At 35.3% G+C, this 14,807-nt stretch overlaps 1 protein-coding gene across 2 annotated transcripts in view; it reads right to left on the minus strand.

The window, feature by feature from the left end:
- Positions 1-14,807, minus strand: part of SGCE (sarcoglycan epsilon) — a 66,298-nt gene that overhangs the window by 31,066 nt on the left and 20,425 nt on the right. For both annotated transcript variants that reach the window (XM_058525738.1, XM_058525729.1), the window contains exons 2-4: positions 8,905-9,027; positions 7,099-7,256; positions 949-1,021 (exon numbers count right to left, since the gene is read on the minus strand). In XM_058525738.1, coding sequence (XP_058381721.1) covers positions 949-1,021; positions 7,099-7,256; positions 8,905-9,027 — 354 coding nt within the window. The remainder of the gene's footprint in view (positions 1-948; positions 1,022-7,098; positions 7,257-8,904; positions 9,028-14,807) is intronic.

Below are 14,807 nucleotides of genomic sequence, written 5' to 3' on the forward strand. Positions count from 1 at the left end.
TTTCATAGTTTTGGGGCATTGAACCCTATGTAAAAGGCAGGGGAGCAGCTCTGACTGAAGTAAGTGCAGAGGCTTTCAAAACCCATCTAGTCTTCCTTCCTCACCAACACACCTTCAAAACCTCTGATTTAGATGAATAGCCCCTAAAGCCAATTTTCACTCCTACAGTTGTCTAGCAGTTCCATTAGTATCTGCTTGGATATGGGTCCCCACACCTACTAGGACACCTGGGTACTCTGTATCTACAGGACTGAGACCAGACTTGAGAAGGAGGAAGTTCAAACTCTAGACCAGCCTGTCTGTGGAGTTTGTAGGGACTCCCATACCTGACACAGGGTTTTGAGTCCCTCTGAGAGCATAATGGTGAGGTTAGTGGTCCAAGCCCACTGTAATGTAACTATATAACTATACTGATGAACTCCCAATGAGAAAGGGAACTTAGCAATTATTCTGCTCATTAAGGGTATTTCAATTCTATGGGGACAGCTTAGACTGGATGCAAGCATCCAATTACAATTAGAGTCAAGAACAAAGGTCTCCCTAATTCAAACATGAATACCTAACAAAAGCCCTTGGGGAGGGGAAAAGTGGACAGGGAATCCTCTGTCCAGGCCCAAGGTCCACAGAACTGGTACTTGGACTTGTTTTTCATATATGAAGAGAAATGCTATTGTTGGTTCCATTTTACAGTTGATGAAGCCAAGGCCTGGAGAAATAAGTGGCCTGTTTGGCTTCCTATCCAGAGCTTTTCAGCACCATAACACATCATGATTATTTTCTAACCAAGTAAATATTGCTTAGTTTTCTTTTCTGCATTTTACTATTTCCTAAGTTATATTAGGTATATAGTACTTTTAAACCTTAACTATATTTTACATGGATAGAAAACATAATGAAATACTTCTAATAAATAAGGAAAGAATCAGCAACATATTTTTCCATACCTACCTTCTGCCGACATTATATTAATTATCAAATTATGCCTTGTAGTCTCAAATGTACGTCTATTGTAGGCAGTTATCTATTAGAAAAAGAAAATCATATTAAAGAAGTGAAATGTTATTTGGAAAACGAAATTCATTAAGGACACAATGAACACAAATCATTGTTCTTTCCATTTTCATTATTTGTTTATATACTTACAAAATATTCCTTCTCTGGGCCATAAGAACTCAGAGCTTTTAGCAATATTATGGGAAAATAAATAATTAGTCACGTCTATTTAACACGCTAAAACAAAAGTTAAAATCAGAAAGACCCTTTTATGGAAGACTGTTAAGTGCTAGTAGCAATGCAGATGCATCATTAGTAAATGGATTAACCATATGAACGACTTACCAGTGCCATTCTAAGATTTCAAAAAAACCAAAACATATTTGTACTTTTAAATGGATCTTAAGGATTATCCTGGACAGTCCACTTTAAAACAAGCATATCTTGGTGTTGTTTGCATTCAGAACTAAACTGCACAACAACCAGTCAAAAAGTGTCATGAATAACCCTTTGGAAATCATATCTCACTTACGATGGGAGTAAAGCAGAAGGATCATAGTCTATAAAGCTTACGGCACACGCTCAAAAACACAAATCAATCCTTTTGTAGAGTCAAGTATTAGTAAACATTTGCAGAGCCAATGAACTTACATCAAAGTCAACTCAGAAACAGCCACTGCAAACAACAAACAAAGCAAAGGCCAACAACAGCATAGGCCTTCAAAAATCAAGAATAATTAACTTTATAACAGATATTAAATCATTCAGACAGGTCTGCAATACCTCAAAAAAAACAAGTGCTTGTGTAAAAGTCTTAGCATCCCAGCACTAGCCTTCTGACAGTGACTGCGGCTGTAGGTGACACTGAGACAAAAGAGCAGGACAAAACTGACTCAAACTAAAGAGAAACATCTTGCGCATTTACAAATATCAAAGATTTTTATAGCATCACATGTGAGCTTTAAATGAAATCAATTACACTCATCAGAAATATTATTTGAAGAGAACAGTAAAAATCAGAATTTTGGAATAAATAATTCCAAACCTATAACAATATTCAAAAGCACATATTCTGAAAAGCATATTATTCCACAAAGTTAAAAGAACTTCTCTCTCCACCATTTGTCAAATTTCTGTCGGATTTAATGACTTCCTTGCTGCTATCTGTTGGGACACATGATCAATCAGGTTCACATTGAACACTAAAATTAAGACTAGTCATTAAGAGACTAGGAACTATTGATCACAAAGAAGCAAACGGAAAAAATGCAAAAGAGATTTCATTTGGGAATCTTCATGATTTAAAAAGTTTACCCTGTAAAAAACTTAATCACATTCTCAATGGAAAAAAAGATCAATCCTCCACTATTTATTATAATATCTCAAAACTAAAGCTCAGAAAGAAAGATTAGACATTTCTAAATTAGTGGCAATATTTTTATGGCTAGCCTTCCCATAATTATCACAAATTTCATTATTGTAAATTTCATAAATTCTAATAAGCTTTTTTTTAAATCACAGGCTACTGAAGAGAGTGAAGAACATTTCATAAATCAGGAGGAAGAATTTTGTTATCTGAATTTATATTTAACGTTTAATTTTTAAACAGCGATAACAGAATGCAGTCCTTCTATCACTTCTAATGAGATACTTAAATACTGTAATATCCTCAATCAAATTTTACTTATGATGTTCTGAAGCCCTTCATAGCAGAGAGGTATGCGAATGTGTGCATGCATACTTTTTGATCCCCTATTTCCAGAATAGTGGCTGATCTATTTTAGATGCTTAATAAATATCTACTGAATAAATTCATCAGTGGATTTATATGATTCAATGTTAGTTTAAGATATGAAAACTCTTTTGACTGTAGTATTAATAGAATATTTTAAAATACTGTAAATATGTTACTATACATGGATGCAGAAATGAGTTATTTACAGATAAATCACTACTTGTTTTTGATGAAAGATATGTTAAATTTTCATCTTTTTAGCATATTATTTGAGACATATTTGTAACATTATATGCTAGTAGTAAGGTATGAGAACATAATGAACCCCTGTGAATCCTAGCTTAACACATGGGTTTCTCTCCTATCCTGGCTCCTTGCCTCTCTCCAACCAGAAGGAGCCATTTTGAATTTTGTGTTTATCATCCCATTCATTTTAAATATAGTTTTATTATAAATGCATATATACTTAAAATATATTGTTTAGTTTGCTTGTTTTTCAGCTCTACAAAAATGGTAAACTATATGTAGTCTTCTGGGACTTTTTTTTATTCAACATTATGTTTAAAACATTTATCCATGTTGCTGTGCAAGCTTAACTTCATTTTTGGTGTAAACATTCACTGTGTGAATACTCCACAAGTTATCCATTCTCTTGCTGATGGACTTTTTTATCTATTCTCTTGCTAATGGGTTTTTGGCTATTGCTTTGTGGGTTTCCAGTGTTTTGCTATACAAATATTGCTCAATGAGCATGACTATACATGCCTCCCAGTGGACATCTGCAAGTGTTTCTTTGGGTATACACCCAGAAGTGGGACTGGTCATACAGTACAGTGATACTCAGCTATGTGAAATATTCAGTACTGTCTTCTGAAGTGGTTATGCCAGTTCCCACACCCACCTGCAATGAATTTTACTGAGGGTAAAATTCTCATTGTGGTCTTAATTTGAATATTCCTCATTACTGATGAGAGTAAGCTTCTTTACTTAATTGGCATTTATGTCTCCTCTTTTGTGAAATGTCTGTTCATGTCTTTTTCTTACTGAATTGTAGGAGTCCTTTTTTATATTTTAGATTCACCATTAGTCAGATATATATATTTAAAAGTTCTTCCAGTTTGTGGGTTGTCTTTTTTTCCCCATGGTTTCTTTTGATGAACAGAAATTCGCAAGTTTAATATGGTAAAACTTACCAATCTTTTCTCTTAAATAAAAATATTTAGGTATTATGTAAGAAATCCTTCCCTACCCCAAACTCAGAAAGATATTCTTCTCCATCTTTATATAGTAGTTTAAAATTTTACTTTTCACATTTAAATCCTTTATCTAGACTTAGGTTTTGTATTTCATGTGAAGAATCTAATTTTATGTTGGCTGTATGGCTAACTAATTGTCTGAGCACCATTCAATAGACATCCTTTTCTACAGTGATCTGTGGCACCATCTCTTCAGACATATATCATTGTTTCTTATGTAGATCCATCTGTTTCTTTTTTTTTTTTTTGTGAGGAGATCAGCCCTGTGCTAACATCTGCCAATCCTCCTCTTTTTTTGCTGAGTAAGACTGGCCCTGGGCTAACATCTGTGCCCATCTTCCTCCACTTTATATGGGACGCCGCCACAGCATGGTGCGCACCCAGGATCCGAACTGGCGAACCCCAGCCCACTGCAGCGGAGCGCGCACACTTAACCGCCTGCGCCACTGGGCCGGCCCCTAGATGGATCTGTTTCTGGGCCCTCTCTTCCATTCATTGGTTGACATTGATTAATTTGTCTATCCCTGTATCAATACATCCTTATGATAATTACTACAGATTTATAATAAATCTTGATACCTGGAAGGGAAAGAAACCTTCCCCTCTTTTTTTATTTAGGAGTATCTTGATTATTCTTGGCCATTATCTTCTTTATAAATTTTAGAATTAGTTGCTAAGTTCCATGAAAAAACCTACTGCAATTTTTATTGGAATTGTCTTGAATCTATAGATTAATTAGGGGGAAAGTGACACCCTCATGATTTTGAGTCTTCCTATCCCTGAATGGACTATCTTTTCATTTATATAGGTATTCTTCACTATCAATGATCATTAAGTTTTATAATTTTCCCCATACAGATGGTTGCATACCTTCAGTTAGATTTATTCCAGGTATCTTATAATTTTTGTTGCTATTAAGAACAGTATCTTTTTAAACTATGTATTTTCCCAATACTTGTTACTGATGTAGAACACATAACTAAATTTTTCTACCCATCCTACAGCTTACTGCTAGGCTTTCTTGAGATTTTAACAGTCTATAGACTCTTTCTATCATTGACTATTCTGTTTCTTCCTTTCAAACACTTTTCTTTTCCTTTCTTGACTGCACTGTCTAGGACTTCTAATATATTCTATAATAGATGTGGCGGAGGGGGTCACCCTTGTTTCGTTCCTGAATTTTAATGGAATTCCCCAAGTGTTTTCCATTAAAAAATCATGTTTGCAGGGCCGGCCCCATGGCGTAGCGGTTAAGTGTGCGCACTCCGCTGCTGGCCCGGGTTCGGATCCCAGGCGCGCACTGATGCTCCTCTTGTCAGGCCATGCTGTGGCGGCGTCCCACCTAAAGTGGAGGAAGATGGGCACGGATGTTAGCTCAGGGCCAGTCTTCCTCAGCAAAAAGAGGAGGATTGGCATAGATGCTAGCTCAGGGCTGATCTTCCTCACAAAATAAATAAACAAACAAACAAACAAACAAACACACATTAAAAAAATGATGTTTGCTTTACTTTTGGTAAGTAATCTATCAGGTTAAGGAAGTACACTTCTATTCCTAGTTTGCTAAGAGTTATTTTTTCTTATCAAGAGTAGGTTTGAACTTTATTAAATGCTTTCTCTGCATCAATCAAGGTGATATGCTGTTTTTCTCCTTTAATCTTGTAATGTGGTGAATTACATTTATATATTTCTTTTATAAATTTACTGAATATTTTTAAAAATTATTTTGACAATAACTCAAAATAACTTTCTTATATCTATATATATTTCTATCTTATATCTACACTGTCTTAAGGAAGCAGATTTATAGCTAGAAATCATTAAAAAGTCATGTTAATACAACTTTAATTCAAATGAAGAAACATCTTTTCCTGGCCAACATGGAAGCTCATATCCACAGTCCACGGATAATTAAAACTTCGGAGAAAAACTCAAAGCACATAATCCCCTGAAAGTTTGTACCAGGTAGAAAACAGGTCACCCAGGACCTATGCAAGCTAATGGCAATTCTACTAGCAGTTCCTACGCTGCTGTCCTGGTCTCTACCAGTAAATCCTTACAGAATTGAACAGTTAAATTAGAATCTAAGATCCTGGAGGCACCAGGGCCTAAAACTATAGTATTACTCTCCTGGCATTTATTGCCATTATAATTCTGACTTTGTTAGGTATAGTAAACAGTGAAAGACTTTTAGCTTTTATGTCCATTCATTTTTTTAAAAAGTATTAATTTCCATTAAAGGTTCAATGTCATCATTGTTTTTGTTACTGTTTTAATTTCTAACATATTCCAGGTATGATGTTAGATACTGGTGAAAATCTGATGACGTATAACACCCCCATCACTTCCAAAATAAAAGTCAAACATATCAGCATGGCTTACAGGGCCCTCAAAGATCTGTCCCTACCCACATCAACACCTCCGTTCCTACCCTTTTCCCTCGGAGGTACATCCTACCCTCCAGCCACACTTGTAGTCTTCTGAGACCATGTGGTTTTTATTTATACCTCCAAGATTTTGATGTGCTGTTTTTGCTGCCTAAGATAGCCTTCCTTCTACTTTGTGAATTCCTACTTACCCTCTTACAACTCTGCATCAAACAGCACCTTCTTATTTTAACAGCTATGTCAGTGTTGGCTAAGCATGAGTTTCCATTCCAGTGCTTCAACCCCTGGACTGAAAGACATGCCAGGGCTCACCTGTTATTCATCTTTCTATCACCAGCATCTATCATAATGCTTAGCACATGGTAGGGGCTCATAAGATGTCTGCTTAATGACTGTATTTCAATGAACATGAAATTTGGAATTAAAATATGGAGCAAATAAGTGTTTTAAGTTTGTATTTATTTTCTTAAATAGATTTCATATTATAGTAATAAATTTCTTTTAAATGTCTTTTAATTTTTTTCCACTAATTTAGACTGCCTTTTTTATATAAAAGCTGAAACAAAAAACTTTGTAGACCAACAGAAATGAATGGTACTTTTCCAAATGTTATCTAGTGTGTTTCCATGCATAAAATACTGAAAACACTGCCGTGTAATTTTAATTTCAACATTTGAAACTCAAACTACAAAAACACAAAAATAAAATTTGCTCTTTCTAAGTAAATTACCTCAATGACTGTTGGTTTCCCCACATTTTCAGCTGTTGGAGATCCATACAGGACTCCATCACTATACGGTGTCCTCTGGATATATCGAAGCCATCCAGGTCGGTCTGGGTAACCCATTAAATTTGTGTTAAATGTTATGGGATCATTACTAATCTCGCCTAGATAAGAAACACAGAATTCAGATATAAGACAGTTATTTTCACACTTGTTGCTTTGGAAGTTTCAATCAAAATATTTCTGCCTAAAATTTTTTTCTTACATTTGTAGCAAACTAAACACACACCGAAAAAAAAAAAATCCATCTGGAAGTTTAGATTAGGGTCTCATGTAAAGAAAAAATCCTTTTGGTTGTTTAGTTTTTCTATAAATCTGATGCAACAAAGAAAGCAGATTCATACAGCACTTTTGGAAATTTCTTTTCTTTTTTTGGGCGAGGGAGTCACAGAGAAGTGAGAAAGCTCTGCCAGTGAGACAACTATCTTTTGGGAAAATCCCTAATCATGTTGATGTATTTGTTCTCTTGAGAAGCCTTCCTTTCATGTATATCTCTGGACACTATCAAACTGATCTTAAGGGACATCTCAAAATTATAAAAGTATCATCAAAACAAAAATAATGTAATTTTAAAACACTGAGGGATGAGTTGAAAAAGCTGTTATAAATCCAAAAGAACTGTAACAATGACAACATTTATTAATGACACAATAATAATAGTATCATTTATTAGCATATGCCTGGCCCTGTTGTGCCTGGCCTCTAAAGGCACCATTTCTTCTGATTTTCAAACATACCCATAAAAGTAGTACTATTATAAGCCCTAATTTTATTGATCGAATGTGAAATTTTCCATGTTAAGTAACTTCTCCATGGTCATATTAAGTGGTGAAACTAGAATTTAAACTTGGCTCACTTCAGAAACTATGCTCTTAACTGCATGTTTTTTTTATAAATGTTGGAGCCGCTGCTCAAAAGGTTTAGCTACATAGTTTTGCAAACATAAAATGCCACATAAGAAAACCTTTTTTAAATAACTGATGGAAAAAACCACCTTTTTTTCCTTGAATGTTGGTGAGAATACGGCTAACTATATTTTATGAGTGTTTGCAGGTATGCTATTCATCATATAATCTATATAAATAATATTATATTAATTCTAATACTATAATTTTCAGAAAACTTATTTTTGTTACTCAAGAGTTATAATAACACTATATTTTCTCTTGCTATTTTTTCTATATCTTCGTTAATTTGATGGCATTTGTGACAATCCAACATAAGATAATTTAAACCAATAGTGAATTAAATAAAATTTTATAATTGGTATCACTTTGAAGAAATTAATCTCCATTATATTATTATGAAGTTATATAAAATTATCTCATATTGTAAAACCTTTTTTGAGAACTCTTTCTTAATACCATATTTCATTCTCTTCTACAACATATGTACAGTTTTCCAAAAATCAATGTACTATGTAAAACTCTAAGTCTTAAAGTAGGGAATCATAATTGTAGAGCTATAATTATTTCTATGTGAATATAGGTAGATCATTTGTCAGAAGCATGAAACTCAAGACTGGGAAACCAGAAATATGCTTTCTTTAAAATTCAAAAATGAATTATTTCCTTCTGTAATTAAATTTCTAATCTTAAAATGGGAAATATCCTGCAACAACCAATTTATCACGTATCCAGACCATTTCAAATAATGTCCATAATATTTGATCATACATCATCTAGATTACGCACATTGAACAAAAAGGAAAATTTAGTAAATTAACCACTTTTTCCCCCACCAAGAACATACCAGGTTTTGGGTAAGGTGGAAATTCCCCCTTAAAATACTCTCTTTCCAAAACATGAACAAAGAGGACACCTGCAGATGGGTACACGTTCCGATCTGAGTGCACCTTCGAGAAAATAGTGTACACTGAAAACAAAGAGGAAAGATAAGAGACAGAAAGACAAATAATGAGATACGCTTTTGATAATTCACTTGCACTCTGAAGAAGGGTTTCACTGTGTAGAAATTTCTGGGAAAACTGAAGCAACGTGCAAGATATTGTTAAGAAGTTTATTTTAAAAGGAAGTGATTTTAGGACAAAACACGGAACAACTCTTTCAACTTGATATGTTTAGAGACTTTTCAAACACTACGTAAACAAAATTAGGCACATTTAACATTTTACATTGTTATTAAATAATGAAGACATCCATAATATCATTTTGGTAATTTCTTTTTATTGAAATTATTACTAACGAAATACATTATGAGAACTGACCAACTACATAATTGCTACAGTTTTTCTCTTTTTCCTTTTTTTCAAAGCAAAGCATAAAGAATAATTTTTAAATGTTAAGACTCTATGCTGTCTTAACTGTTTGACAGTTAAGACAAAGCATATCAGATTATATAACACCACTGATACATGTAAGGCGACTTTCATATATACTTAATAAAAATGCATTGGATAACTTTTCTATCGGTATTACTCCTCATGTCTCTCCTAGAAATGATTCATTCCATTTTACCTGATCTTGACATTTAATGATTCACATAATATATTCTATTATGCTACATCCTAAATAAGCAATAACAATTACATGATAAAATTCAGTGCAAATAATTTCTTGAAGTGAAATGAGGCAGATTTCATCATTTCCTGGTTACTTAAGAAATATAATATGAGTACATTAAAATGGCCAAATTGGTTTGATTAGTTTCCACCTATTGTTTTTCCTCTGATTTCATCATCTCCACCAACACATTACTGCCATTACCCTTGTCACCTCTAAAATCCCTGTTGGTTTTCTATCTTCCTGATTGGCTAGTGGCTGCAATTTTTAAACAGATAAACCCTATCAGGCCATTTCTTTCTCTTAGTCACTGATGGATTTATAAATGTAGTAATACCTTAAGAACTCCAGGCTCACTCCAGGCTCACAACTAAATAAAAGCCCTGAATAGCAAGATCACACTGACAGCAAATTTTTCAGCATAAAAATAGGAACTCCCACAAAATGTTTCTTTATCTGTGAAAATTTGTCCCTGCAGTTCTGTGGATGACTGCCAAAAATGGGGAACTGAACGAAAATATTTGGCTTGTAGCTTCATGTATCCATTGCTTTACTACTAAAAACACAACTTCAAAGGCTATGTAACAGAGAGAAGGAAGCTCAAAGTTAGGTTTAAACTAGGTATGTAGGAGACTCGTTTTTTCCTGATTTGTTTTATTTATTTATTTTTTTGGTGAGGAAGATCGGCCCTGAGCTAACATCCACTGCCAATCTTCCTCTTTTTGCAGAGGAAGATTAACCCTGAGCTAACATCTGTCCCCATCCTCTTCTATTTTGTATATGGGACGCCGCCACAGCATGGCTTGATGAGCCGTACATAGGTTGGCGCCCAGGATCTGGGCCGCCAAAGTGGAGCGCACAACCACTATGCCACTGGGCCAGCCCCCTCCTGACTTGTTTTGTACGAGCATTCATAAGTAGTCTTCCTATGGCATTTAGATTACCCAACTTCCACCCAAAAACACCTTACTCACCTGCGGAAATGGTCCCATTCCAAAAACGAAAATGAATGAATCACAAAAAAATAGGATGAGAATTTGAGATTTTTCACCAGTTGGATTCCACATCTCTTGAATGTTAGGTGCTGTGGAGAACGTGAAGATGAAGGACAGCCAGTCCTTGCCTTCCATGAGTTGACCATCTGGTTTGGGAGACCAAGGCCCACCTAACTAGGTATGATCCCAGAGGTATAAACTACTCTGGCAATACCTGGAAAGATCTGGAACAGATTTACATAAGAAGTAGAATTCGATATGGCTCTTAAAGTACTAGCAAGATTCTGAAACTCAGAGATGGGAAATGCAGGCATTTCAGCAGTGAAGACATGCAAGATGTAATCATGGGATACCGTGGGGCCTTTTCAAGGAAGGGAATTAAGCCAGTGATGCTAGATTCTGGTGTATTTAAGGTAGGGGGAGGAAAACTGGGAAGAAGAGTTAAATTATGGAGAGCTGTGAACTCCTGCTGAGAAGTTATTTCATTCTATATGTAAAGGTGTTTAAATTCTAGAACACAATCCTACATCCAAAGCACAGGAATATTTCAAATAATCTGAAGGAATCTCTTCAGAGCTTATCTAATTATTCTTTCTAGAGATTAAAAACATTTTGAACTCCAGCAGTGGATTTTATTTACCATCGTTATTTTCTTGGCACCTAGAAGGTGTCTGGCATATTTGAATGATTTTATCAATGCCTATTGAATGGATGAATATATAATAAAACAAAGCGCTGCAAAGGTAAACCCAGGTCTCATGTTTGTGGACTAAATATACATAATAATTTAAACTTCAGTTTTATAACTTGAATTAATTCTCATACGCATGTAGCTGTTTACAGGTTATCATCCTCCATTTACATTATAAACTAACAGTCTCCCTTAGTTTTTGCTGCCCTAAGGTGGTAAAAGCTAGCTTATAAAGCAAAAATAAGGGTTGTTCATATTAAATAATATTGAAATGATCTTATTTTCTACATAGCCCTTGGCAGGGCCTGAAGTGGAGCCATAAAAGGGTACCTGCCACTGCCTATCACCTTACTTCAAGGACTACTATAGAACATCTCAGATTCTGCTTTCATAAAACATATTTCAGTGATCTACAGAGCCAAACCACAATCTACCACGGCCCTCCTGGGTTTGAAGATGACATACACATTTCTTTATTCATGTATACTCAATTGCCTTCTGCAATCTGCTGAACCGCATACTTGCTGGTCAGTTCTCTTGGCAACTCCACAGTAAAGCCTGTTTCACTTTAAGTACACCATACCATCCACTTTGAGAAAACCATGATACAGATGTATGACACATTCATCACCTAGAAATGGAAAATGACTAAGCCACTATGTTTTGTTTGTAAAAATAATACTTCCTTTCTGGAGCATCAGTTTAAATTATGGGCACCCACGCAACATTTTAGAGAAGCGCCCTTTACCTTTTCCTTTCCGATTTGTTACCTGCAAAACAAATAGCTCTTCAACAGGGGCTATTTGGGCAGTGTTTATACCTAGCTTCCTTTTGAAAACAACAAATTACATAAAGAATTTGAAGTTATAGGCTCTTGTTCTAAACATGAGCTCTATAGATAATGCTGATGGGGTCTGCACCAACACCAACAAAGGCTGTTACCAACAGTTAACATGTGTTGCACACACATATGTCTAGAGAGTACTCACAAACAGTAAACTTGAAGCATACTGCTGTCCTTAAAAGCAAGTCTTGAAAATCAAATTTAAACATTCTAAGAATCCGCAGTACTAAAACCTAATAATCTCTGGAACATACACGTGTCCAGTGCCATGCTAATCAAGCTGAGGTCACAGGGTCTGGCCTCTCTGTGTATTGCACGGTTTTGCAATCGTCTACAGCTGCAAATCCACTACCTCTGCAAACTCATGCCACTGGATACAAATGAAACTGGAAACCAGTGTGTGGCTAAACCCACACAAATCCATCACCATTAATGGGAAAAACAATTAAACCGAAAGTCCAACCCACAAGGGGATCAAACATCATCTTCAATCAGCAAGGGAGCTAGATTTGCAAAGATTAAAAACTGAAGATAGGTAGTCATAAATAATAGATTTATTTTTTTTTAGGAAAAATTACATATCTTAGTTGAGAAGAGCAAAAAGGTATGTGGGCAAGTGGCCGGGGTAATTACTTCACCCTCCCTAAATGCAGCTCCAATGTCCCTCGTTACCATGCTACCAAAATCTTTTCACAAAACTATTCTCTGTACGTTTTAGTCATGAAGTATAGAAACTATAGACCATTTCAACAATGTATACTATGTGACAACAAAGAGCCAAGAACCAAGTAACAGACGGTGAAGGCAGTTACGGTGAAGGCAGTTAGCAATAAAGTGGAACCTCAGGCTAGCTAAATAGCATCCTGTCTTCCTTTATTAATAGTCCATTTGAAATTTTATCCCTATGGGAGCAACATCGTGATGAAAATACAATGGTGTGCATTTGTGTACTTATTTACAATTACTTAAAAACAAAAGCAAATTTGGATGTATTTAGTAAATATTATATTTTGAAAGGATTAAGGTGGTGCATTGCTAATAAATCTGTAGCATATAACTTCACAATTATCACAATGATTATTTTTAATGGCATATGCACGTCCATAGGCATGTACAAAGGCCCTTCTCTACAAAGTCCCGAGAACACTTACCAGCCCTTTTTCTGCATCACCAAGAACAAGTATATGGCTATAAACCAGCGGCTGAGTGTGAGATCCTATAAGTCCCAGCTAGATTTAAACCTTAAAGCAGTCTCTCCTCTGAAATCATTGAGAAGAAAATCATAGTGTTGTCAGTATTCACGTCCAGACGACCTTTTTATTAGGTACCTGTTATGTGTATATCTCTCTCAGAGATGCTTTATCAACAAATTAAAAGGTCCATTTATACAATAAGTTTCTAATTTTTACGGTGTGAGAGAATATAGTAAAATCTCAGTTTACCAGTAACCCCAAGGAAGGAAACATTTCAGAGAGCTGAGTTTTCTAAACTACTCCACGGTCGATCCTCTTTCATAACGGCATAAGATCATCATTTGGCACATCCATTATTGCACTCTGCTCTATTATATAGTGATGCCCTTATGGACTATCTGGTTGCCTTGTCATTTACTGATCACACTAGCGCTAGTGGGTCCCAGTCTGCTAATGCTCTTTAAGGTTGTGTGTTTTATAGATTTTCTGTTTTCTCATCTGTAGACAAGTTGTCAGCTGCCATTTCTCATTGCTATCAGTATGTTTCCTATAGCAGTTTCTCTGTCCCTTCTAATTTGCTGCTATTAATCCGCTGCAGGTTTAGAAACCAGACTACCAAATGAGGTGAGACTGCACGTTAAAGTAAGAACAAATTTGTACTGTCTTAATGCACGCAGGGCTCTTCTAGATGTGAAAAAGAGGAGCCTACATTTGCAGCATTTATTTTGGCGACCCAAAGACCCTTTTGCAGTGTATTTACTGGTTCTTAGTTGATGCAGTATACTTCTGAATAGATGATCCTACTATAATTGGGATATAGCCATTACTTGAGGAGATGGCAACATAACTCCATGTATCAAATGCACTCAGAAACAAATAAGAGTACCATAGGTCTTAATTCAACCTATATATTACATAAACATGAACTGTCAAATAAAAACAAATGGATTTAATGTGTTGCATAAAGTAATTTGTTACATATTTGATGTGTGGGAAATATACTGCATAATTTAAACAAAGAGATCTATTGATTAAGTGATCTATTACTCTCAGCATTTATCAGCCTAAGAATATTATAACATACTATAATTGATAAGTAATTTATTAATAAGAAATTAAAATGTTTCTAAAAGCATTTCGATTTTGTTAATTTGCCTCTCATGTTCAAAGTGTTTAAAGATTTTAAGAGCTATTCATTGGGAAGCATGACAAGGGTGTTTTAACTGAGTGTAAATTACTTAAATAAGATAGTGCATATTTCCCAACTGTTCATAGTACTGCATTAATAGTAAGTATTATTTGAAAAAAAAAATTTGGATAAGAATGATGAAGAAGGGCTGGCCCCATAGCTCAGCAGTTAAGTGCGCGCGCTCCGCTGCTGGCGGCCCGAGTTCGGATCCCGGGCGCGCA

This window comes from Diceros bicornis, chromosome 3, assembly GCF_020826845.1.
Source record: "Diceros bicornis minor isolate mBicDic1 chromosome 3, mDicBic1.mat.cur, whole genome shotgun sequence".
Taxonomy (NCBI): domain Eukaryota; kingdom Metazoa; phylum Chordata; class Mammalia; order Perissodactyla; family Rhinocerotidae; genus Diceros; species Diceros bicornis.